At 47.5% G+C, this 27,091-nt stretch overlaps 1 protein-coding gene and 1 long non-coding RNA gene across 9 annotated transcripts in view; one reads left to right on the top strand and one right to left on the bottom strand.

Annotated features, from left to right (window-relative positions):
- FRMD4A (FERM domain containing 4A) overlaps positions 1-27,091 on the bottom strand; it is a 646,084-nt gene that overhangs the window by 13,380 nt on the left and 605,613 nt on the right. For 6 of the 8 annotated variants that reach the window (XM_067703859.1, XM_067703852.1, XM_067703840.1 and 3 more), the window contains 2 exons: positions 24,707-24,803; positions 11,020-12,126 (listed from right to left, as the gene is read on the bottom strand). In XM_067703859.1, coding sequence (XP_067559960.1) covers positions 12,024-12,126; positions 24,707-24,803 — 200 coding nt within the window. In that variant the 3' untranslated portion in view covers positions 11,020-12,023. Of the gene's footprint in view, positions 1-11,019; positions 12,127-22,345; positions 22,418-24,706; positions 24,804-27,091 lie in introns of those variants that run through there. The other 2 variants (XM_067703855.1, XM_067703847.1) reach the window with 2 other exon arrangements.
- On the top strand, positions 231-21,589 carry LOC137205593 (uncharacterized). The gene is made up of 9 exons (XR_010934216.1): positions 231-2,593; positions 2,941-6,840; positions 8,383-8,507; positions 10,047-10,256; positions 10,698-10,799; positions 13,850-14,093; positions 15,054-15,161; positions 16,396-16,473; positions 18,361-21,589. It is a non-coding gene; the product is annotated as an uncharacterized lncRNA (long non-coding RNA).

The following is a 27,091-nucleotide window of genomic DNA, read 5'->3' on the forward strand; positions in this document are numbered from 1 at the left end:
TGCCCTTCCCCTGAGGCTTAGGAGACACCATAAACCATGAGTGTTGTCGTCGGAGCCTGGTTTCGAGATTCTGCCGTCCTGTGAAGTGGGAGGATTAAAGTTGTAGCTTTGAAACGTTTTGACCACAACTCACAGACAACAGTAACAAGTGTGTGGACACCCAGTATTCCTTGCGTATGTGCATATGTAACAGAAGCACTGACCATACTGTGTGCGGTACGTTTTTATGTTTTCTGTTGTGTTTCTTATTTAAAAAAAAAACATGCTGGTTGTGACCCTCTAAAGTGGCCCACAGCTCATTAATACGTTGTGACCAGCAGTTTGAAAACCACAGATTAAAAGGAGTTATCAGTTATGGAATGAAATGACCTGGTGGATAAATTCAGGGCAACAGGACTCTACTTCTTTTTTATTGTTTTAATACAAAGAGAGAGAACACTTAGCTCTCAAGGTTAATGTGAAATTTAGCAGATGATAAAACCTCGAGTACTTCAAATGTTAAATACTTTGGAAGTAATAATTCTTATTCAAATGGGGAGACTTGTCCATAGAAGAAGCACCAGGACAAGCCTCATATAATCCTTCTGTAAGAAATTTGGCAGTAAAGATAGGTACAACCTTGGGCTGGCTGTACTCTGTGTACAGCAAGAATAAATAAGATACTGTAAAGTAAGTAAGAGGTTGTTTAAAAGCATGAGTTAAGGTTGGGGCAGAGATAGCAGGAGTCAGGTATTATTAATCAGTTACCCATTGAAGGTTTGTTTAGCCCTTTGAAGATTATTTCCTGAGAGGGCTAGATTACATTTCCTTTATTGTAAATTTTTTTATTGAAATGTAACATATACAGAAAAGTGCATAAATCAGAAGAGTACCATATCATAACTTTTTTCAAAGTGAACATCTCCCAAAGTAACTAGCATCCAAGTCAGGAAAGATAATGTTATTAATGCCCCAGAAATCTCTTCGCGCCTCATTCTAGTCAGAGCCATGGTCCTGATTTTCATCAGGACATTTTCATCACCCCAAAGAGAAACCTGGTACCCATTAGTAGTCATTCCCTGGATGAGTTAGTTGGCTTGTTTTGTTTTCTTTTTTTTCTGTTTTCTTTTCTTTTTGCAGTACGCGGGCCTGTCACTGTTGTGGCCTCTCCCGTTGCGGAGCACAGGCTCCGGACGTGCAGGCTTAGCGGCCATGGCTCACAGGCCTAGCTGCTCCGCGGCATGTGGGATCTTCCTGGACCGGGGCACGAACCCATGTCCCCTGCATTGGCAGGCGGACTCTCAACCACTGCGCCACCAGGGGAGCCCCTGTTTTCTTTTTGAATTTTATTTTATTTGTTTTTTATCTAGCAGGTTCTTATTATCTATTTTATACATATTAGTGTATACATGTCAATCCCAATCTCCCAATTCATCCCACCACCAACAACCCGGCCTGCCCCGCCACTTTCCCCCCTTGGTGTCCATACGTTTGTTCTCTACATCTGTGTCTCAATTTCTGCCCTGCAAACCAGTTCATCTGTACCATTTTTCTAGGTTCCACATATATGCTTTAATATATGATATTTTTTTTTCTCTTTCTGTCTGACTTCACTCTGTATGACAGTCTCTAGGTCCATCCACGTCTCTACAAAGATCAATGGAACAGGATAGAAAGCCCAGAGATAAACCCATGCACCTACGGTCAACTAATCTATGACAAAGGAGGCAAGAATATACAATGGAGAAAAGACAGTCTCTTCAGTAAGTGGTGTTGGGAAAACTGGACAGCTACATGTAAAAGAATGAAATTAGAACATTCCCTAACACCATGCACAAAAATAAACTCAAAATGTATTAGACTGGACACTATAAAACTCCTAGAGGAAAACATAGGAAGAACACTCTTTGACATAAATCACGGCAAGATCTTTTTTGATCCACCTCCTAGAGTAATGGAAATAAAAACAAAAGTAAACAAATGGGGCCTAATGAAACTTAAAAGCTTTTGCACAGCAAAGGAAACCGTAAACAAGACGCAAAGACAACCCTCAGAGTGGGAGAAAATATTTGCAAACGAAGCAACTGACAAAGGATTAATCTCCAAAATATATACAAGCAGCTCATGCAGCTCAATATCAAAAAAACAACCCAAGCAAAAAATGGGCAGAAGACCTAAATAGACATTTCTCCAAAGAAGACATACACATGGCCAAGAAGCACATGAAAAGCTGCTCAACATCACTAATTATTAGAGAACTGCAAATCAAAACTACCATGAGGTGTCACCTCACACCAGTTAGAATGGGAATCATCAGAAAGTCTACAAACAATGAATGCTGGAGAGGGTGTGGAGAAAAGGGAACCCTCTTGCACTGTTGGTGGGAATGTATATTGATACAGCCACTATGGAGAACAGTATGGAGGTTCCTTAAGAAACTAAAAATAGAATTACCATATGACCCAGCAATCCCACTACTGGGCATATACCCAGAGGAAACCATAATTCAAAAAGACACATGCACCCCAATGTTCACTGCAGCAGTATTTACAATAGCCAGGTCATGGAAGCAACCTAAATGCCCATCGACAGACAAATGGAAAAAGAGGATGTGGTACGTAGATACAATAGTTCTTTATATAGTCTGGCTATGAGTCCTATGTTAGATATATATAATACAAATACTCTCACCCTGTGGCTTGCCTTTATGCAGGGTTTTCTATGCATAGGGGAAATAATCTTGTAACTAGCTCAGGCATAACCTTTGTCAGCTATCTTTGCCAGATAGATTTTATAAAAAATCATGTGAATCTTAAATAACATAACCTTTTCATAGTGGCATGCCTGAGTGTGGGATTTGAGAGAAGAGGAAGTCGTGTGAGTTTTTGTACTTTTGTCAAACTGTATAGTTTTATGAGATTACTGTTTCATTAAGACTTGGTTTGTATTTTTCTTCTTTAGGTCTGCAAGTTTATGGGCCGTATATGTATGGTGTGGACACTGCCAGCTGCTTACCCTGTTTTCATTCTCCTCCTTTGCCAACAGAGCCCTACTTTGTGCAGAGCTGCAGTGAGCACAGTAAAAGCTACTTGCTCTCCTGGGACCCTTTAAAGTTAGAGTTGGTTTTGTGACAGGTTCTGCCAATAAATATGGATAGAAGTCTTTTGGGTGGGACTTCCAGGAAACCTGTTGCTTTTCTAAAAAAGAAAAAAAAAAAGAGAGAGACTTAGTATAGACTTAGTTAACAAAAATGTCGCCCTTTCTCTCTTCTTTCCTAAAAAGTGGTCATGATGCTTCAGTGCTTTGCAGCCATCCTGCAGTCTTGATGGTGGGAGACCCATGCTAGAGATGGTGGAGTCAGTTCTTTAATGGCATCGTGGGCATCGTTGTGCAAACCTTGAACCACTGTATTAGTCAGGGTTCTCCAGAGAAACAGACCTACAAGGAAATTGTATATATGGAATTGATTCCTTTGATTATGGAGGCTGAGAAGTCCCATGATCTGTTGTCTGCAAACAGGAGAGCCAGTGGTGTAAATTCCAGTCTGAAACCAAAGGCTGGAGATCCAGGAGAGCCTATGGGAAGTCCCACTTTGAGGGAGGGAGAGGACCAGCGTTCCAGCTCCACGGTCAGGCAGAGAGAGCAGCTTCTCCCTTACCCCACCTCTTGTTCTGTTCAGGCCCTCGACAGATTGGATGAGGCCCGTCCACACTGGAGAGCAATCTTTTACTCAGTCCACCGATTCAGATGTTCATCTCCTCCACAAACACCCTCACAGATACACCCAGAGTAACGTTTAACCAGACATCTGGGCACCCGACTCGCAGTCAAGTTGACCCATAAAATTAACCATCACAGCTGCCTTCCTCTGGGACTCACGTTCTGTGAGGACAGTATTGGGTAAGCTCCTGCCGTTGTGTTTCCATATACTCTGCAGAATTCAGTCCCTAAGCAATATACGCGTTACTCAGATGTCTCAGCTTTCAGAACCATTGAGGCGTGTAGCAAGTGTGTCCCGGTGCCCTGAGGTCCCGTCTGCCCCAACGGGAGCAAGACCTGACTCTGCCACGTCCACGTCCTACTATGTATGATACACGTAAGTGTAACTGTTAACGGGAATGAGCTCTGGATATCGGCACCAGGTCATTTCAACTGCAGAAAAGCCATGAACCAAACGGACGTTAAAGGCAGTTCAGAGACAGCCAGGCTTCAGAGCAGACAGAGGTCTGGCCTGTGGTGGAGATTCTTGTCACTCCGTTGGACAGAGGCATCTAGCTCTTGTTCTCTCGTGTTGCTGCCACATCTCCATTAGCCTTAGAAATGACTGAGAGGAGTACACTCCTGAATACCTCTACGGATGGGAAAGGTGTTTGAGAAAATGCACGATTGTGCTTTCATTTGGGGGGAAAGTATCTTTTTTTCAAAATTAATTAATTTGTTTTTGGCTGCGTTGGGTCTTCGTTGCTGCGTGTGGGCTTTCTCTAGTTGTGGCGAGCGGGGGCGGCTTCTCGTTGTGGTGTGCGGGCTTCTCATTGCGGTGTCTTTTCGTTGCAGAGCACGGGTTCTAGGCACATGGGCTTCAGTAGTTGTGCACACGGGCTCAGTAGTTGTGGCTCGTGGGCTCTAGAGCGCAGGCTCAGTAGTTGTGGTGCACGGGCTTAGTTGCTCCGCGGCATGTGGGATCTTCCCGGACCAGAGCTGGAACCCGTGTCCCCTGCATCGGCAGGTGGATTCTTAACCACTGCGCCACCCGGGAAGTCCCGGGGGAAAGTATCTTGATATGCTTCTACCTGTTATCACCACGGTCCCTTCTAGAACAGTAACTCACATTATGCTAACGTGGGCTGAAAGGGTACATGTGTTTTTTGCAAAATTATAAAAAATTGTGCTTGCCTCTCCCGTGGCACCTGCCACACCCTGCTTCGGGATGAGACCCTGCTAACCACCTTTCTCCTTTGGTGACTGGCTTTCTGTTGGGTTCTACCGATGGTGGGCCACAAGGGAGATGGGAACCCCGAGGAGGGAAGAAGGGGCCTGTTCCTCGATGTTTGCTTCCTGTCCCTGACGGTGGTGGCCCAGCTGCGGGTCGCAGCCCAGCAGTGACAGTTCATTCCTGGAGGAGGTGGTCCTGGCCTGCAGGATTGCCACACTTTCATAGAACCAGCTTTGCCTCGAAAATTGCAGCGCCGTCAGCCCGGTGCCCCTTTCAGACATTTGTATCCCGGCTCCGTGAGGTCCTGCCAAGTCCCGAGGCACCGGTACCAGCTGCGCGGTGTCCACGCCTCAGAGGTTTGACTCCCAGCTCTGCTTCTAGGTTTTCAAAGTCCCTTCTCTGTTCCCCAGCCCTGAGGGTGCTGGCTGCTTCCCTTGGTTATCATCTCTGTCACCTCTTCAGTATCCTGTTAACAACCCTTGATATTCAACCCTTTCTGTTAAAATAACTGGCATGGTCTTGGCCTCCTGATTGAACAGGCAGCCGGATTTGCAGTTCCTGCGTGAGGGGGAATGAGGCCGGGTCCTCTCCCGGCACCCCCAGCTCAGATTGGCTTCCCACTGGCACGTGTGGCCTTTGCTCCTAAATCCTGGGATTCACCCCAAGCGTGGAGAACTAAGACGATGGAGAAACGGGTATCTCACCTCCTGTCCGGTCGTGCAGTCCTGTCTCCTTCATTCCCACTCTGCTCTTCCTCAGTCTCTTCAAGACCTTCTGTCCACTCAGTCTTCTGCTCTCTGCTACTGCATCATCACCTTCTTGGCTTTGCTTTGCTGTGTAGTCCATCTAGATCCCATTGTCACCACTTCACTTAATCACCAGGACCGTCTACTCTCCTGCCCTGTTGCCCTCCGGCCACACTGCACTACACAGCCTGGGCCTGGCACGTTCCATCTGTCCCCTCCCGCGCCCACTAGCAGGTGCCACTGGAGGGAGTTCACATGCCAAGCATCGGGTGTCACCTGGGCCCCAAGTGATGCCTGGAGGGCGTTCTCCACCTCCTCTCCCCTCGGGGCTGTTCTCACCTGTGACTCTGCTCCAGCCCGACCCTGCCCTCCTTTCCTGTCTCACCTGGAGGATGGCCTCACCTGTCTTTTCTCACACCGGGTTGAGTATGGAGGCAAAGCTTCAGGTCTGTTTCCCACACTCACCACCTGTTCTTACCTTACTTGGAGGAGAAGGGGTTGCTCCTCCTGTCATGGGCTAGCTCTTCCGCTGACCGACCTTGCTTACCCAATGCTGTCCTCATGACGCGTCTTCTAGTGTGCCATGTTAATTTGCTTTCACTCTCCCCCGCCCCCTTCTACTCCCAGGAGGATATATATCTTCTAAGGGCAGGGATTTCACATCCATGTGGTTGACCATGAGATGAGAAAGAAAGTCATCATGGTTGATTCCGAGGGTTTTGGCCTGAGCCCTGGAAGACTGGAGTTGCCTCTGACTCAGCTGAGGAAGGTCATTAATGGAGCAGGTTTGGAGGGAACGTCAGAGATTCAGTCTGGATGTGTAAGCACATTAGACATCCCTGTGGAGCTGTTGAGTGGGCTGGAGGATTGTACCAGTTTTAGAGCTGAGGTCAGGGTACTGGGAGAAACACAGGTGTCCTCAGCATAAGACACTTAGAACCATGGACAAGATGAGAGCTACAGGAAGTGACTGTGGATGGTAAAGAGGAGGCCTTGAACTGAGCTCTGGGGCACTCTGGCACCCAGACCTCGGGCAGATGAAGAAAACCCTCAAGGAGATTGGCAGGAGGAGCCCTGACTGTGATAAGGAGGAAAACCTGGAGGACACGCTGTCCTGGATTCCAGTGGCAAGAGTGTTTCCATGAAGGACGTGACAGGGACCAGCTGTGCCCATTGCTACTGGTAAGTCACATAGCACGCGAACAGAGGATTAACCATCGGATTTGGCCTTGTGGGGAGGCATCCTTGACCTTGACAAGAGAGGTTTTGGTAGAGTGGGAGGAATGGAAGCATGATTGGAGGGGGTTTGATAGAAAATGGATGAATGAGTGAAGAACAAAAGGAACCTACTCTTCTGTGGGGATAAAAATGTATGGACAGAAAAATGGGGTTTTCTGATTTAAAAAAAAAATCTTGGTGCAATTGCACGCACACGGGCCCTATCGGCTAACCTGCTCACTGTTTATACTCCTGAATTGCAGCCCAGGTCCTCCAGCTGTTACCTGAACAGACAGTGACTGTGCTGGGGGTGTGATTTTGTGCAAGGCAGAGAGGTTATACCACTGCACGTCCTTTCACCTTTTCTCTGCCATCTCTGACTAGGCAGCTCCTTGAATGAGAGATGAGTGAGGGATCCCATTTACACACTTGCTGACCTCTTATCCATGGGGCTCATTTTACTCTCTTCCTTCTATCCGTTTAATGCTGGTGACCTCATTTCCCCTTATGTCGTGGTCGTGTGCCTGTTTGTTTAGTCCACGAGAATGTAAGGTTTTGAGGACCTGGACCCATCACACAATATGGAGTGAATGACTGGCTTCAACAGTGGGCCCCTGCCTGCTTGCTAGCCCACATCAGGGGCTCTCTGATATTCCTCTTTTTAGAGAGAATTTTGTGTCTGAGCCTTTTTGAACTGGTATTCTGGGAGTAAGTAAGGAGAGGCCTGGCTGTTTCTCGTGCTTTCTACGGCAATCAGGTATTTACTGTGTTCCCTAATAACCAAAATAATGACTGTTTGGAATTGCCTTGTTGACACAACGTAAGGGGAGTGCTCGTGTGTGTGCGTGCGTGTGTGTGTGTGTGTGTGTGTGGGTGGTGAAAGGTAGGAGGGAGTGGGAAAGAAACGGGAATGTCCCAGCGTCCTGTGGGCCAGCTGCTTTCACGTGATAGAGCTTAAAAGGATATAGATTTCTTTCCTGAGCGGCGACATATTTACATGGAAAAGGCTTAACAGAAGATCCTATTTGTTTGCAATCAGTGTTGATCACCTCGGTACAGAGGCCCTCGCTGCTTTGCCAAGGACAGGCTTAGGAAGTATGAGATGCTGTCCTGATGGGCCTGCTTCGAGATGTGCTTCAGGTTCTCAATGGCTTGTTTCCATTTTTGGCAGGGGTTAACCCACACTGGTGGCAAATGCTTCAGCAAGGCTTTCCATCCCGGGATGCTCTTGGCTGCCAGATTTCTAGTTTCATGCTAGTGAAGAGATGCAGTGTGGGTTAGGGGCCAGGGATGTAGTTGCAGCAAAAGCTCCGCTAAAGTAAGCCCGTCCCCGATTTGCCCACCAGTGTGGGCTTTTGGTACCTGCAGGCCCAGCGGGCTGTTGCTTTGGTGATAGGATTTGGAGGGTGGGTGACAAGAGTTTGAGCTGTGGTACGAACAGCAGTGGTAGTAAAGAGCCTGAGCTTCCTGCCTGTCTCCACAGTTGGCCCTTTTTGTCCTACACAGAACCAGGGACCACAGGGGACAGAGACTGAGGACAACGACCTCCAGAGCCCAGATGCCCTCGGTGTTTCTTCCACGTGGCACTGTCCTGTGGGAACAGTACCCAGCCTAGCACATACTGCACACAGGTAACTATTGGTCATGAGCAGTGATACAGATACTAAAATAGCATCCTAACAAGGGCTGACCTCTCATCTCAAATCCTTTTTGTAGTAGGAGGAATACGTAACAATATATTTGTATAATTAAAAAAGGAAACTAGAATAAGAGGGAATTAGCCTCTACTAAACAAACCAAGCTTGTCTACATGATGGAGTAAGCCACTGAGAATATCGTCTATATAGACTGACTTTAAAAAAGGAGCCCGATGGGGCACAGGCAACTGAATGAGAGATCCCTGGAGTATGCGTGTTTATCACTTAGAAACAAACAGAATGTCCAAGAGGCAACTGAGATCTTTTCATTTTGAAAATGCTTTAATAAGTGTTGACAACACTGTTTTGCAAAATGTAAAGGTACTATACAAATTCTTAATACAAAAAGAATAAATTAAAAGCAGATTTCTTTTTAATTCTGCAACTTTGTCTACAACATACATCTTTGTCATTGATTACAGTTGAACAGAATCCAGTAAAGTCATTTTACATGCTCTACAAATCAGTTTCAGGAGCAACCTAATCCTTTCTTCCCCATTATTAAACTAGAGTCCATTTTACACGACTTGTAATAAACTATTGACATTAATGTATATGTAAAACTTTACACCTAGTTAATTAAGCAGTAACTGGTCATCTGATAGCACCTGGATGGGGTTTGCTATATGTAGAACTAAACTAATACCGAATGAAAACAACTTGGAATTTGAACGGTTTCAACACTCACCTGCATATGATCAAATTAAAAAAACCCACCTGTCTCACAACAAAGTCTGACGTAGGTGTTTTCACCAGCCTTCTGGCTAAACAGGCAGTTTCTTATACGTATCCAGACTCCTATAGGGGCTTTATATCAGACCAGGGGTTTCATATTTCATCTTAATTTGCTTTAAAGAAATAGGGGTATATAAGGAGCTTGCCAGTGCTTGTGTACAGTAACTATATCATTTCCCACCACACTGATCATTAACCACGTCAGTCTCAAAGGACCAGCATTTTTATGTACATCCTGTAGGAACTGAACGCAGCTCAACAGTAAAACCTGTTTTACTCAATCTCCGTCTTTACTACCAGACCATCATACTGTTTGCCTGAACTGTAATTCTGCCCCGCTATCCTGCCTCCTTTCCTTTCTGCCCCCCGAATCCCACACCCAAGTGTTTAGAAAGAATTTTCGTCTCTCAGTCTTTGTAACCCAACTGGGCTAAAAATTTATCCGACTGACTTCCGACTTGATTTCAAACTACTATCCCTGTTGTATCATCCGCAGTATGTAACCTTGTCACCTCATCTATTTCCCTTTTGACTTTTCCTCTGGGACAGAGTTCAGTTTGATTATTCATGCATCTTCTTTTGGGAGAAAGAATCTGGCCCAATACAGAATGTTTCCGAATGGGGAAAGAAAAACCTGCTGTTTGTAGCTCTGACCATCAAAATAAGAGCAACACCCCTCCCCGTGTCAATCCCCAGAATCGTTTAATATCATCATAACCAATTTTATTTACCCTGCAGGGTTTACCCCTAAAGCGATCTGTGAATATTAATCCCTTCCGCAAGCTGATATCACCAACCCAGCCGTGCACAGAGCCAGGGAACCCCGGCCCTGAACCGTCCAGCCTGGCCCCAGCCTGCTGTGAGCCCCCGGAGGAATCCCACAGTGCTCTTCAAGCTGCAGCAGGGGGAGCACCGTGGGTATTTACTGATATTTCATTTTAACCAATGGTAAGTGTCCATTCTTACCCTCTGGGTCTGGTAGAGTCTATTGTTTATTCTTGGATTACATATACATAAAAAACAAAGCTTTTTCTTGTTACGCTAAAGCTAACTTCAACTCTGCTTGCCCACAAATCTACCCCACCCCAGCTCCTGTCTCTGGCTGTCCACTGCCTTTCCAGTAGGAAGTCATTACAAGTGAGAAAAGAAATTTCCCCCCCGCCCCGCCACTTGCGCCAATAAGCACAGCATCCCACCTCTGTGGAGACCGTGTTTGTGCCATTTGAAATAACCCAACTACGAGTGTGCACTTGTTGGTATTATAAAAGTATTTTTGAGGCCTTTGAAGATTGATGGCTTTCCAGTTGTGTGTTAAGCATAGCTCAAAACACATGTAAACGTGCAGCTCCCACACACCTTTCTTCTCTCTTCCTTTTTTGGTCCCTGCAGACCATCGGGACACATCAAGGTAGCTGATGTCGTAGGCATATGGGCCCCCTGGGAGCTGATACATTTTTTTCAACCCTGCTCTGCCTGCCAGCTAGTAGACATGTGAGTACAGTCTTCCTACCTAAGGGCATAGTTGGGTTCTTGCAAGAAGTGACACGTTGGTAACCGGGCGCCATTGGATCTGAACTCTTTGTCACACAAGTGCTAACAAACAGAAAATGGGCTATGACAGTTAAACACTTGAATGGATCGCAATGTGCTTTTTCCCTTGGCTTCCCATAAAAGATCAAATGAAACACCTTGTGAGAAAAAAACAGGATACACTTTTACTGGTTGTTTTAATGAGAGAGAACCACTTTTGGCAACCATCACCTTACGTTTCCTACAAATCCCCAAAGGAAAGCAGCTTTGTGTCTTGGGCTGAACCCCCCATGCAGGCTGGGGCTAAGTGGACACTCCGCTACTCCCCGTGGGTCTGTTCTCCTTGGGGTCCAGACTCATGGAGATCCAAGTCAGCAATGCCAGCCAGGGGTCCCCCGACGTGACCATCACATTGGGTTAGTTTTCAGGCTCTCGATGGAGAGGGAGGTGGAATGTTAAGGGAGGGGTGAGGGGCACACGTTACAGATGGTTGACTTTCACGTGTGGGATGCAGTAGCAGTTGAGGATTTAAAAGAGATTTCATTGCAGAAAGAACGTCTTCCTCTTGGCCCCTCTTAATTTTTTGTGTGTTTTTAGTTTTTAATTTTTTAAAATCTTTGGCAGCATAACTGACTGTGATCCGTGGATGCATCTCTGATGTGTCCAGCTTCTGTTTCTGTTCTTCCTGCTCCCGCAACAGTCACTCCTCCCAGGAAGTATTTCAGCTGTCCGCTGAATACTCCCACGGGGCATGGTCTTCACCGAGTGCTTGGTGGGCCTCCAGGTGGGCCCCAGCTTTCACAGTCTTTCTGGATCACCCTGTACTTAAGTCCCCTCTCCTGGTTTCCACCAATGCCACTAGTCCACAGGAGTCCAGGCCAGCCAGCTTCCCTGATGGTTCCTGGCCAGGGGGCTGTCACGGCAGGGGGGAGCCACCAAGGTGCCATTGAGGATTGGTGCCTGGCTCTCTGGGCAAGGGAGCCAGGGGACACACAGTGGGACCGGAACCTTCCAGAATGTCTCCCCAGTCAGGTTTTTGGAGGGTGAGGGGGACGCGGAGACAGGAGAAGAAAAGTGCTGAGGGCCGAAGCTGGTGCAGGTGACACTGCGTCTGGGTAAGGCAAATGAGAGGCAGTGAGGTGATCTCAGAATGGCGTCGAGGCGGCCAGATTGAGGCCGGCTGGCTCACACGAGGGTCCCGGGCTTGGCTTTTTCTTGCCCGTACCACTGGACATCAGCTAGTTCTGGATAGAGGGAGGGATCCAGGAAACAGCTATCATTGTAGCTCCTGCAGGGAGTCCAAGGGCGAGAGGAGACAGTTAGGGGGGAACGTCACTTGGCAGTCTGCGTTCAGAAGTACGTGTCCATAGGGGCCGATAATGATCACTCGTCTTCCCCGTTCATAAGGAACCAGGCCTGCGGCAGTGCTGAGCGCACAGCAGGCTCGCGCAGACTGGAGAACATTCACACCCAGGGGACCTAAGCCTTGTACGTGTGTGGAGGGAAACGGAGCTAACACTTAATGCAGTGGTCCTCGGGCTCGGCTGCATGTGGGACTCACCCGGGAACCCCCAAAACACCCACCGTGGAGATGCAGGTTTAATTGGTCTGGGCTGTGCTTGAGTGTCCGGAGCTTTCAGATCCCCCCACATGACTCTCCCATGCGGCCAAGGCCCAGAACCCCTCCGGCTGGAGGCCTCAGGATTCTTTGTTTTCTCAGAACACTTGCTTGCTTTGGCCTCCCTGAGATCCCAGGTGTAACCAGCGTCCACCAGATTTTTATTCTGTCCTGGAAGCACATGCGAAATGGCAGGTTTCCCTGTAGGGAAACTGAGGTGATATTTTGAATGGAGTCTTAGTGCTGTTTATTTGAAATAACATGTATTGTTGTGTGATTATCAAAAAAAGTATTGAAAGTATATAGAAAAGTGTATAGAAAAGACTTTGTAAAAAACAGACTTGCAGCTGTGCGTCACGACGCAGGTTGGGCACAGTCGTCCCTTGGTATCTGCAGGGAATTGGGTCCAAGAGCCCCCCCTGGATACCAAAGTCCGAGGATGAGCAAGTCCCTGATACAAACTGGTGCAGTACAGTTGGCCCTTCGTATCGGTGGGGTCCTCATCAGTGGATCGGAGGGCCAGCCGACTGTATTTGTTGGGAAAAACCTGAGTATAAGTGGACCTGTGCAGCTCCAATCTGTGTTGTTCAAGGGTCAGCTGTGGTCTTTGCATATCAAGAAGCAATCACATGGATATGCTGATGCCCATGATCGTTACTAGGCATCATTATTAGGGAAAACGGCCCCTCCCCACTGATCCTGAACTAGCTCTTTGAGGGCTAAAGATCACACTTTATCTCACTGAATCTAGGAATGGGCTGGAATTTGCCCAGGAGGTGCCCAGACGCTGGTTAATCAGCCATGCGGCCTGAGGAGATGGGGTCCTACCTTCCTCTCCCTGCCCTGCGGGCCGCACGCAGCCCGACATGGGCAGGGCTGACCTCGGGGCCCTGTGCAGGAACAGCTGCAGAGAGGCCTGGATTACCACCTGTGCTCTTCCTTTGTTTTGAGCTTCTACTCCTATTAACTTCTGAGTGTTCATTGGTGCTGATTCCTAAAGGGATGAAACCTGTAGGCCTTTAACCACAGCCTTCGGTTTTTGGAATAGCATTCCTGTGAGGGACACGGGTCTGTGCCTCTGAGTCAGTAGGTGTGGGTTTGTTCAAGCTGGGTTTTCAAGTTTGGCCTCCCCAGAGCACACGCCGTTTTGGGGGTAGAAATACCTATCTGGAAACAGCATCAGGACTTTCCATAAATGTCAGAAGATGATTTCCTCCCCTGCCGCTGATCTCCCCATGCCCTGTGCTACGGTTATGGCTGGGGACGGGTGGCAGGAAGAGACTCAAAGGAAAGCAGGTTTCAAGAGCGTCTTCAGGACAACCTCGTGAACCAGTTTATGACTGAGAATAAGCCATCATCGCCATTTTTCTGTTTGATTCGCTGATTTCTCTAGGAACAAGTGGATGAAGGCATTCTGGATTTCGTGAAGGTTTCTCATCTGGCTTTTAAAAAACCCATCAACACTGGAAAACCCAAGGCCTCTGTGAGCATACCATGGCCTTTAAAGAGAGTCCTGTGCCTGGAACCCCTGAAATATATACTGGGGTTAATACACTTAAAGGTGGCTTCAGAAGCAAAGTAACATCGAGGCCCTAATTCCGGAACTGGCCCTGCCCGTCTGTCACTGTCTTCCGGTGGTAAGTAGCTGATTCCGTCCTACCCACCCTGCAAACTCTCTCTCCACCCTGATAAAACTGACCTGTGCCATCGTGCCTGAGGGATTGAGAGTCTTTTCGTGGCAAAAGGTGGTTGGATCCCACGGTGGACATACGCTGTTCATTGGGGGACAGTCCCTCCCTAACTCCGCGTCGTCCTGGTGGTGGTTTCCACCAGGGTGTCTGCCCTACCCTCACTGAGGGTGGCCAAGTGGCCCAGGGCGGGGCCAGTTAGAGTCCTCTAACCCGTCACTGGTCAGAGATGGGCAAATGCCCGAGCAAGGCCAAGCAGCTTTCACACTACAGGGCTGTCCACTTCCTCCCGAGGATGTGACCGCCAGGAACAGGAAGTAGAGGCAGAGATGGAGAGAGCACGCAAGCTCCGTGCTGCCCACAGCCACGAGGCCGGTGCGACCATGCAAAACCCGCTAGTTTGTAAAAGAACAGTAGAATCCAAATCCTGTTTCTGGAAGCTGGACTCAATGAAGGTTACATGCTCAGTGTGGAGAAGACACTTAAGGTTTTTCATTCACCTAAGTTCCAAAGAGCCTTGCTTTTCTTTTTTCCTTCTGGTAAGAATTATCTCCCTGAAGTGTGCGTTTCTAAGAGCTGGCCTAGGTAAGAGTTCCTGGAGGAGACCAGGTGGAATATTCACAACTCAAAAGCACAGGAAAAGAATGGGAGTTCCTCCAAGAAGGACTTTACTTTCCTAAATCCAGTCTTTTACAATGTCTGCAAGCCTTTTGAGGTGAAGAAGGGATGTTTGGGGATTGATAAGAAAAAGGATAGGTAGGCTTTGAATTGCTTCTAGAGCTGCATTTCTGTTCTTGTAAGGACTAGGTTTGTAAGACAAGGACAGTTTCTAATTCCATAAGGAACTGGGTTGCAACTTGATGAATGAAGCCAACAAGATCTTTAAACTTGAACTTGTTTTTTGGACAGGGGTGGCAGCCATGGGATCCGAAGGCGACTTCTGATTTCAGGCTCCCTCCTTGTGGTTGGTCTGTCCGACTTGATTCAGGACTTGGGCAAGGACACATTGTCCTTCTGGTGAGTACCCTTTTGGTTTCTGAATTAGAATGCACTTGGTTCACATTCAAACGTGTAGTTTTCCTGAGAGCAAAACTAAAACAAAAATTGGAGGGCATGGGTCAAACACCTAACGAGAGACAACTGTCTCCAAAGCCCAAGGCTCCCGGGTAAGGATAGGGTGGTCACAGCCAAGCAAGGGTCACAACAGGTCACTGGCCACCTGCAGGAAAAGTCCATGTAATGAGACCCCTGGTCACGGGCAAAGCTGTCCACCAGGACAAAGAAGTATCCTGTGAAAGGTAAACTGTCAAACAAAACCCAAGTCCCAGCCCTAAGCTCACGCCTTAGGCTATAGAGAATATTTTCTTCATTCTAGGAAAAACTCCGCAAATGGGATCCCACTCATCTAAATGCTTTAAGGGTGCCCCCCACCCCGGCCTTAGGAACCACCCACAGCACTTCTGTGTTAAAAATTTTTTTGGTCTGTCTGCATACACAAGGACCAATCTTACTGAAGACAAACTAAAATGGCAATGGTCACCATGAGGAATGTTCCAGTTAGCCAAGATTGTTCACTTTAGAAGTGCACCTGAAAGCAAAGGCTCCCAAATCAAACAAGTGGAATGGGATACCTATTTTAACTGGCGTGAGGAAGCCTCCAGAAAGCTTCAAACTTCCCAAATAGCTTCACTGAAAGATTCATTGCAAAAGGATAATAAAACAAAGATACAAGAGATGCCCAAAATAAGACTGTAAGACTGATGTTAACTCCTACTCTCCCCTCTCTCCACCTTGCCTCATTATACTCTCCTCCGTCTGCACTGTCTCCCCACTTTGAAGAGACTGCGTGACTGTAAACAAGGTCATCAAGTTGGTGGCCTTACGAACACCCCATATCTGCCCTCAAAGAAGGACCCCCATTTGGGCTCTCCCAGGGTTGATGGGACTCCATGGATTCTCCTGTAACTGCTACCAGTTATTCCCTTCAACAGCCAAGGGGAAACTAAAATTAATGGAAAACCTTGCCAAATTCTGGTAGATTAGTGGAGCTATACTCTCTAAACCCCAGTTGTTCCAGAGCCTGCAGATGGGATCCTGGTAAATCTGGCAGAAGCTGGAAGGGGTGAGAATTCTGACCAGAGTCAGCTCTCCTGAATCTCTGTTTGCAGTGCCCAGTTGAGAGAGAAAGGTAAATCGTTCATGTCCCTTCCTTTCCAAATCCAGACCCATTGGTTGATCTGTTCTCTCCCAGGGACAGCTGTTGCCTTCTTGTTTTGTGTCCTGAGAACTTGGCTCGGCGACCGTCAGGTTGGGCAGATATAACAGAAATGTAAGTTGCACCTTACATTGGTGGCTTAGTGCCAGCCCTCAGGGGAACTAAGTCTTTCCTTCTTTGGGAGTGGCTCTGGAGCTTGGGAGAGTGGTGTCCTTTGCACCCTCATTGGGAATGACTCTTGCATCCAGGTCTTTCAATATGGCCAGGAATATTTACTGTTTGTCCCCCTGACAAGATATTTAAAAGGATTGTTTAAGTAGCTCTATGGTCAGAAGTTGGCCAAACTGCTGGACGCTGATATACAGAGCCCGTTAGGAACTTTTTAAAGGCTTTGTCCCCTAAGTCAAAATGAAGCTATGTACCCAGAGGGAAAGAAAAACATTCCAAAGACAAAGCTCTAAATCTAGAGCATAGGAATCTCTTGAATTCCATCTTAGTTGAAGATCTTCTCTCTGATCTAAAGAAGCAAATAGAAGATAATGTAGTTGGATGGGCTACGATGTCATTCACGTTGCAACCCAATTCCCCGACTGTCCTTGTCTTACAGACCTAGTCTTTACAAGCACAGAGATGCAGCTCTAGAGGCAGTTCAAAGCTCACCTGTCCTTTCTGTCAATCCCCAGACATCCCTTCTTCATCTCAACAGGCTTGCAGACATTGTTAAATACCTGGATTTAAGAAAGAAAAGTCCTTCCTGGACGAAGTTCCATTTTTTCTCCTGTGCCTTTGAGTTGTGAATGTTCCACCTGGTCTCCTCCGAGAATTCTTACCTAGGCCAGCTCTTAGAAACACAAACTTCAGGCAGGTAATTACTTCAGGCAGGTAATTCTCACCAGAAGGAAAAAAAGATGGGGAAGGCTATTTGGAGCTTAGGTGAATGAAAAACCTTAAGTGTCTTCTCCACAAATAGTAATGAAAAGCGTTAGCCATCTGAGCAGGTAACCCTGCCTTACTCCAACTTCCAGAAACAGGATTTGGATAAAAGTGTTCTTCTATAAACTAGTAAGTTTTGCATTATTGTACCTGTCTCATAGGTAAAATTTTAAAACAAAAGCTTTACGATCTCTGCATCTGTCTGTATGTTTATCTATGTACATTGTATGTTTGTAATGTTTTTCTACCTCTGGTATTGCCAAAATTAATTTGCAAAAGAGCATATTTAATTGGCTTAAAGCAAAATAAGCGATTAAGTATTCTAAAACTCTGAAATACAGAAACTTAACCCAAACGTTTTTCAAGTTCGCATGATCTAGGAAAAATCTTTAGTAAACAAAAGCTAACTTAAGTTTGTTGGTTTAATTAAAGTAGGTATGTTAAATATAGTGCATATGTACAACTTTTATTCTACCTGCGTTTATTAGTCAAATAAGTTCACGTTAATCTCTATTACAAAATTTGTCACCAAGGAAGAGAACTTAAGATGTTGGCTAGCTGTTTAATGCCTCGAGAAATTTTCATGACTAATCTAAACAGAATTGTTAAGAACACAGGAACAAATTTCTCACTGGGTAGAAGTTTTTTCCTGTTGATAAGCAACTGCCTCTTTTGTAGCAAAGAAATTACTTCAAAACGTCATCCCTATATGGGGCACCCCCATCATTTCTGCATAGTGACTGAGGAACTCATTTTACTGGCCAGGTAATCCGAGAACCCTGGAGAGTCCTTCTTAGGCTATACAGGCTGCATTCAGGACTCGGAGAAAAGACTAATGACATCATTAAAACCCAATTAGGAAAATTTCCTGAGACTTTGACCAAGGTGCTGTCACTGGTCCTTTTGCATCTAAGGTCCTTGCCTTTTGAAAAACCTAAGCTCACTCCCGAGGAAACAGTACCTGGCAGACCCATGCATCTGCTTCAGTCTCCATACTGTGACCCTCAAATTGCCCAACAGGACCTATTAAAAAAATGGCTAGTCATCTATTCTCTATTCCTCCTACAGGTTAAAAAGCGTATTACAGCCTGACACTGACACCCCTCATGACCTACTTCCTGGAGAATACAGCCACTGGAAAAGACCCCAACTAAAGGACTCCTGCTTCCCTCCTTGGAAAGGATCTTTTCTGGTACTGCTCGCCAGTTCCTGCACAGCTAAATTTGAAGGCATCCGGCCCACCTGAAAGGAGTAACAGGACCAGAATGAACCAGCAAAGCCACAGGTGATCTCACACTTAAGATCTCCCGGCACCAGAAGCAGACAACCTCGGACATAGATAGACAGCTATCCCAAGACAACGGGCCAGGCCTGTGTAACTTAACTTGATTTCCGCCACTGTTCTCTTTACTGTGGAAATCATGATAGGGGAAGTTAACCAGACTCCTCCACTTATCTGTTTTCTCTCCGGGTTGCCCGTGTCTTCCAGGCAATTGCCAAGCGAGGTAACCTTTCAGACGCTGTATTTGTCATTTAAAACGCCGATCTGTCTGTAAGGTTGGAGACTCCCCGGTCCTTCCTGTAACCTGATTTTCCTTCTATCATCCTTGGTGCCACCTTAAGCAACAGCTGAAGTCCCTTCGATGTCAGCTACAGTGTTAAAACTTTTGCAGCCCGGTCTCTCAGTGCCTTATTTTTACCTTTCTCCGATCATAACTCTCCTTGCCCTGTCTGACACAAATGCCTTGTACACCGTAGTACATTTGTGCCCCCATGTTCTAAATCAGATTTCAGAGGATTTGTCTCCTACCTTCTGAAGATGTTACACTGCTTAGGTTTATTGTTCAGTTACATGGGAAGCGTTGCCAACTAAGTGATGATAAATCTTCTTGGGTTATTTGTATTTTAATAACACTTAATTATTAATATAATTAAGTGTTCTAGAAATTGTGTGAAATTCCTAGAAATCTGATATGTCTTGGTATAAGGTTATCAGTCATAATTCTGGTTATCTTAAAATATTGTCTGTCAATCACAGAAATAACCAAATTTCCTTGTCAATTCCATTATAATGAACTCTCATCAGATCTTTAGCACTGGGCATTTTTAAGTTCTTTTGTCATTGACAGACAGTTATTATTTTACTCTGACGCTTTTGCAAAAGTGAGATTCATGGCAAGGAACCTACCAAGAACTCTTGACCACCACATGGCTGCCACATCACAAGGGGCCAAACCTTGGGTACGTATTTCACACCTGATGAAGGCTCCACCTGACTTCCGGTCCCGTGCAAAAAAGCTGCAGCCCTCAAACCAATCAAACCGACCAGCCACCATCGAGACAGACAGACAGACAGACTGCTTCCTCCCAACATGTCAGACCAAGAGCGTGTCTGCCTTTCCATTCTGCCTTCCCTCTCTGACCGTCCTTTTCCTAATTCTCACGCTGTGAAGGTTTTTATGATTCTTGCTGTCCATCTTTTTTGCTTTGCTCTGGCCTGGAAAGATAATGCCACTGTTCACATATCTAAGGCCATTGCAAAGCGGGCTAAATCTAACCTCAAAGACTCTGAATTATCACGATGCCAGTGATTACACTGTTCTGTCCATCACAGACTGCTCCCTGATTTCCAATGCCTCCGTTTCTCTGGACCAAACAGCCAGCCCACCTTTCTGTTGTGTCCCACTCCCTAACCCTGGGGATCTACTTCCTTGTCTCTGGTTAACACCCCAGGGAACCCTGCATCCAGGCTCTGTACAAAGAAAGGGACGCGAGGCAAGGGAAAGAGAATAAAACCACCTGTGCTGTCTACAGACCCTTCAGGTGTACTGGCCTCCATGGCTGTCACCTTTTGGGGCCCGAGCCACAGATGGAAACGTGAATTACCAGGAAGCATTCAGTGGTTCAAAATCTGCTTCCTTTGGTACAGCCCCACTCAGCCGGCCAGGAGCTGATGCAAATGAGGCCACGACCAGGAATCTCTCCTTACCTCTTGAAGGTTCCAGAATCTGCTGGTAAAGCAACAGCTGCCCAATGAAAATCCCTAGACTCTCTGGCCAGAGTTGTTCTTGAAAATAAGAGAAGCCTCTGGTTGATTATCCTTCAGCTGAACAAGGAGACGCCTGTGCTGTGACCAGCACCGCCTGCTGCACCTGGATCAACACTGCTGGGGAAGGTGAGACTACTGAACAAACCAGTCACTCTCTTAGGCCAACAAACCAGCCCACGGGATCTTTCTTTGGGGATTATTCTGCCTATAATACTACAGCAGTCGCCTTAGTGTGCTGTATTCTCGCAAAAGCTTTAAATGCAACTTTGCAGCCACTGGCTACCAAGCAAATGATCTCCCTCAGAACAGAACATCTGAAAAGGAACGAAGAGAATGACCGACTGAAAGACCATGAACCCAGTGCCGTGACCTGTGAAGACCACACAGAGATTCAGCAAAAAAACCCCGGTAAGAACTCCAAAGCCACAGCTGGGAGTAGCGCTAATGCCTTAAACTTTGATCACTTCTCTTAATTAGGCTCAGAGTCTGATGAAAAGGGGGTAATTGTTAAAAACAAGACAGCAGACTCAAAATGAAGTCACTTAGGCTAGGTTCCATATCACCAAACCAAGACTTAACTTTATAGTTTCAGCTCCCCCAGAAAGGAGTCTTTAACCAGTCAAATCGGGACTCGCCGGATCAGCACGTCTGCCCGACAGACCCCTGCCGTCCCCTAACGGAGAGCGACTGGGCTACAACCAACCCGCTTTTTCAGCTGGTGTAACTTCCTCGTTCCCGCTCCTTTCTGCCTGCATGTCTTTCGTTTTGTACAGCTCCTTTCTATCTGCCTGATTCATGAATCACTGAAATAAAGCCAGTAAGCTCTTTCAAATATACTCAGTCGAATTCTTTTAACACCACCTTCCTCTCAAAGGCTCAGCCCCTGTTTTCCGAATCCCCCATCTGCCAGCTCAGGGCACTTGCAGTAAAAATTGTTCCACGTCTCCCCACTTTGGGTCAGGATCTTGTCCTACCCTACTTTTCAGGCTGAAGTCTCGCTCTTTCTCTACAGCAAAATGACACTCTGCTGTTCCCCAGACACCCCTGCTTGTTTCTGCATCTGTGCTGCTTTCGCCCTTGAACTGGCCTCCACCCTTCGAGACCCCCTCCTCGCACCCCGGGCCTTGGAAGGGATCCCTCTCCCCTTGGAAACCTTTTAGCATTTTGTTTAAAGTCTCAGGGTATTTAATACATAAGTGCTGCAAGAATCATTTTTTGATTGAATAAACTTACCACTTTTTTTTTTTAGCCACTTCTGAATGGTATCTTTTTTAGTTAACCCTTGAAATGCTCTTAATTTCAATACCTTGTCTCCCCCTGAGGACAGGAACCAGACCAGGTGTTCGTGTTTCTATGCCCGCTGTAGCAGGGCTTTGCAAATTCCAGCGTGCATTTGATTCACCCAGGGACCCTGTTAAAATGCAGATTCGAATTCAGTATGTCCAGGAGTCTACCTCCTAACAGGCTCCTGGGTGATGAGGAGGATGCCGCTCGTCGGTGGATCACAGTTTGGAAAGCAGGGCCCTACGGCACTTGGTAGAGTGCACAGCCGTCACTCAAGAACACTGGGATGACATCGTGGGTGACCAGGTGGTTCTGGATGAGCTCAGCCTGCCCTTGGCGCCTTGAGATACAAACTGCGTGCTGCTGTTCTTTTCAACCAACGTTGAGTACTACAAGTACCCGTAAAAGCTTCTACCAGTATCTGCATGTACGAAGAACCTGGGAAAGTCTAAAACATACTCTGTGGTCTTTTCTGGGAAGTAGCAGTGGGGATATCTAACACACACACACCTGATGTAAAAACATACATATAAACATCGACTTCCACATGTATCTAGAAATAAGACATGAAAATAACGGCTTCCACACCACTCAGATGTTTCCTTCTGGAAATTATGATACATACGGCCAAAGGCAACACAGATGCAGCACATCTGAGATCACAGACTCATGAACAGTGAAGGGGGAAGGCTGTAAGAACGAAACATGCCCTTACGATACCTCTATTCATCAGTACTTTGGTGAGTTGGAGACTCAGACCCATCCATAATGGGCGAGTTTTCTGTTGCTTCTCTGAACAAAGGAAAGCAGAAGGAAGAGAAGAGAGGTCAGGTTAAAGAGAGGAGCTGACACAGACACGATGAGTAGCTTATTAATGCACTGGAAGGCCCAGCTGACTATGCACCCAAGCGCTAGTGACACATAACACAGGCCGTGCGTAGCTTTCAGCCCCCTCGCGGGCGTCACAGACCGCTTTAGTTTCGTTAGGAAGGCAGCCAGGCTTTGGCACTTTTGACCCATCTCTTATTATCACATCACAGAGAACAGGTATTGTTCGTTAATGATAATTCAACTCAATCTGATAAAAGAGTTTAAGGAACAGAATTCCTTTTTGTTTCAAATTGGTCTCGAATCCTCACTAGCTGTGTGTGATCAAACATGGACATGTTCCCAGATCCACTCCAGGGGAAAGGCAGGTGAGGGGTGCTCATAAGTTCCAAAGCCTGCTGTCCGTCAAGTAACAGTCATGTATGGAGATCAGGTGGGCATGGGTGTGATCCAGAAAATTTGGAGGAGCCAGAAAGACAGCCTGAAATCTGAAGGTCCTTATCCGGGGTGACATGGGTTAGCCAGTGGAGGTACCATAGACACAGAAGACCTGTCATTCTTTTTATGAATCTGTCTTCTTGAAACTCTTGGGCCCTAAGCCCTGCAGCAGCTGCCTGACCACACGAGCTAGAGCTGGGGTGTGGATGGTACGTAAGGTAGTGTTAGAAGAGTGTGTAATAAGGACAGGGGTACCTGCTGCCCAACAGACCAGGCAGTGGGAGTGGACACAGAACACCGGCAGTTGGGACCGCAGGGTCTGTTAACTCAAGAGCGTAAGGGGCAGCGTGCGGTGGGTCGGTGATGGGTCGTCAAACCTAAGTGCACCAGCATCCCCTGGAGGGCGCTAACACACAGACCGCCGGGCGCCACCCCGAGTTTCTGATTCAGTGGGTCACGGATGGGTCCGACAGGTGCATTTCTAACAGGACCCCAGGAGATGTTTATGTTGCTGGTCTGGGGTACCACGTTTTAAGAACCACTGGCTGGGTGGAAAAAGACGAGGCTTCGGGGTGGGCCCACGGAGTGCAGGGCTGAAAGTCCAGCACCGTCCAGCTGTGCGACATTGGGAAGACACTGATTTTCTCTGAGCCTCATCTATAAAACTAAAAAAATCTGGGCACTTCCCTTGCAGGATTGCAGTGAGGATTATATGAGCTCAGCTATGTTAGCAGAAGCTTCCAGCCTTTGAGTACACAGCAATCACTCAATAAATGCGAGCTCCCCTTCTGTCAAATACTAAGGCTGAATTAAAGCCTGGTTTAAAATCGCTAGAGATAAATCTGCAGCAACAAAACGTGTCTGCCGAGAACAGAGCCTGAAAGGAGGGGCCGGTTCGGGTCCTGTAGTTTCCCTCTGGCGTAACTCACAGCTGTCAGAGTTTCCCAGACATCCCCACGGATGCCCCAGCAAATGAGAAGCTGACTAAAGCTGGATAAAGGGACCTCATTCCTTTAGCCAATGGATAACGATAGAATGGAACATCCACTTAGAGTCCACGTCTTAGGAGCAACGGAAGAGGCAGGGATGGTGAGGGGAGCGGGAGGCAGGTCGCGTGTATCTGCCGGACTCTTCTGTACATGAAAACAGCCTAAGTGTCCATGAGGTTTACTGTGCTATGTGGTGGTCTCTGCCTACATTTAAAGCTGAAAGAGGAGCCGAGTTTTGGTTTCCTCATTTACTGTGGGCCACCTCTTCAGGGTCTCAAGGTACCCGATTGTTCTGAACAAGGGCTTGGCCGGGACTGAGACAGAATCTGAGCCTTCTGCTTTTCCTTCCTTAAGAAGCATCCTGACACCAAGACAGTGGACACACTGCCAAGCACGCAGAGCAGCAGGCTGGGGCTCAGGCCGGGGGTGGGTGTGGGTGGGTTCCTGAATCTCTCTTTGGCTGGCCTGGGGTGATCGCAACCCAAGTCCAGTGCTGTCTGGAATTCTGGCCAGAGAAGCTCACTGGGCTCCCTCCACATTTTCAGGACCATCACCAACTTTGAAGGAGAGTAGAGAGAATTCACCCAAATAAAGGGACGGCGCCGGAAAGGAGGGGGTGGAAGGTAACAGCAGTGCCTGGGGCTTCTCGGGAGAGGAAGAAGTTCCCAGCGCTGTACGTCGTTCCCGCTTTCCCAGTACCTCACTCTCCTGCCGATAAACCCTCTGTCACTAGGATCTTACACCTGCTATGCTCTAACTGACGAAGAACGCGGAGGATCACTGCTAACCAGGAAGGGAGGGTCGGAGGTCTGAAGGGGGAACTCACCCGGTCCGCCAGGTTAGGATGTGGTGAGGGCTGCCGGGGGGCGTCGCTCCAACTTCACTGGACGGCGTTGAGCTTCTCTGGCTTTGAGGTAAGGCAGCTGCGTGTAGGTGGCGCAGAAGAGACACAGGTCAGACACGGGGCAGTAAAGGAGCTTCTTTCCAGAGATGCTGCCTGTGGCCCCGTGGCAGGGTCCCGTGGGAAAACGTCCACCCCTCTCCTCTCCCCACCTTTGGCCAATGACGTTTTCTCCCCCCAGCTGTGCAGCTCCATTCTGAGTCAAGCTCGCTTGGGGTCCTAGGTCCCCGCTTTGCCACTGGGAAGTGGCCACAGGGATGGCGACAGTCCCCACTGTCCTCGGAGGGGGGCCTGGGCTGGCCTAGCACAGGGAGGACCTGTTTCTCTGCACAGGGCGTTTCCAGATACGGCCCCAATGTTAAAACTGTTCTTTATTACGAACAGAGAACCTCCAGAAAGGTTGTCTGAGCTTGTGGTCTCTGCCGTTTTAGGCTTGTCATTTACCATGTCAGGACCCTTCCAATGGGGCAGGGCTTTTCAAAGCTCATCCAAACCCGACCACGTGGAGCTTACTGATGTGGGCAGGATTTATTTAGTTGGGAAAACTCAGTAGGAAGTAAATCCTACTTAAATGCGTCCCTCTGCTTCCTTGGGAATGCAATCTTTTTCATTAGGATGCTTAGTCTAAAATACGTTCCAAAAGATTTACCGAATCTCTTAAGGTAAAGCAGATCTACTAGACAAGTGCTACAGTTGCAACAGAACATAAATACTCCTGACCTGTCCAACCTCAGCTTCTCCTAATAGGGTTACAGGGGACCATGGTCTTTAAATGATATACATAATACATTCATTATTCTCAAAATCCTCCTAGGAAGCTGATGGCATAATTCACTGGGCTGATTTTACAGATGACAGAGGAATCTGGAGAAGGTTCTCGGACCTTGAAGTCCACGGTTCTCTCACGCTTGCGTGAACCATATTTATTCCTGTCTCTGCAACTTGACATTTGGCAATGACATAATAAACGAGTCACTGGGAATCTGGGGAGAAGTTGCAGAAGCCCTGTGAGCTGGCACACCCGGGCAGCCGGCCGGTCCTTCCTTTTCGCCCTGTTCTCCCCAGGCCCCAAGAATCTCCTTCAGTCCCCCAAAGAGGAACCCGCCCCCCGCCCCATTTTCTGTCTATAAGATCACTCTCCCTTCCCTGGATTTCTGCCCGCCCTTAACCTTCTTTCCAGTCGCAAGTCAAATCCTGACTTGGACTTCCTTCCATTTGCTGCTCTCATTTTATCCTGATACTTTAAAAATCATTTTTCATTATGTCTCAGAATCCTCTCCCACTTACTTTCCTACAGTCAGTGTGATGCAGTCTCTTTTTAATTGGCTTTTATCAGGCGATTCATGATCGGGCAAGCATCCCATCTACCAACTAGAAAGGCGCTCCGATCAAGTCTCATCGCCGCACAATCTCCCCTCTTTGTGGGTGTTAAGATATATAAATGAGTTAGCGTCTGCTGGAGCTGAAAACTCGGCAGGGACGTGGAGACTGCCGGACACTTTTTTTTTTTATCATCGTTATTCTTTCCTGGAGACGGAGTGGGAAGGGGATTAACTTAAGGGAGAGAACGGGTTTCTTCCATGTTTCACTTGATTCGGTACTGCTCGACGCCCTGAGTACAAGGATATGCGGTAACCCTCTGATGATGAAAACTTTAAGATGTAACAACGGGGCATCAGAAGCACTTTACAAACATTACTTTGGTCAGAACATAACATCAGTGAAACGAGATCTCGAGGAGCAGTCTCGAGTTTTCCGGAAAGTCACCAGGGGAAGTCACAGGCAGAGCTCGCCACTTCATTCTGTAGCCGGTCTGCGCCACCTGGGGGAGACACTGGCCAAATCTCAGGGCTTCAAGTGTTCCTCTCCCCTGCAAGGGTACCGCTCAGGTCTCTAACCCACTGCTGCCTCTCACCTACTACTGTCGCCCCCTTCACCAGGGTAAAGGCTCACCTTTGACTGGATAAACCCTGAAAGACACGGACTTCACCCACTGCTTGGATCTCCGTCCTTACAAGGACAAGTGGCTGCGGGGATGGTTTGCACCCCTACTCAGGAAGCTGATATGGGAGACGGCGGTGCGCGCAGTCCGCTGGGCTGGGGCGGGGCTTAGGATGCGCTGCCCCGCCCCTTCCCAGGTCTTCCTCACGCGGCAAAACCTAGGCTCGAGTGGGAGGGGTGAGGAAGGAGGGGAAGGAAGGTCTCACACACCTGACAGCTAGGTTTCTAGAATTAACCATCTCTTCTTCCTGCCTGCTCTAAGAAAACCTTCAATCCCCACCAGTTCACCTCCATACCGACCAGGTGCGC

Source organism: Pseudorca crassidens, chromosome 1 (genome assembly GCF_039906515.1).
Source record: "Pseudorca crassidens isolate mPseCra1 chromosome 1, mPseCra1.hap1, whole genome shotgun sequence".
Taxonomy (NCBI): Eukaryota; Metazoa; Chordata; class Mammalia; order Artiodactyla; family Delphinidae; genus Pseudorca; species Pseudorca crassidens.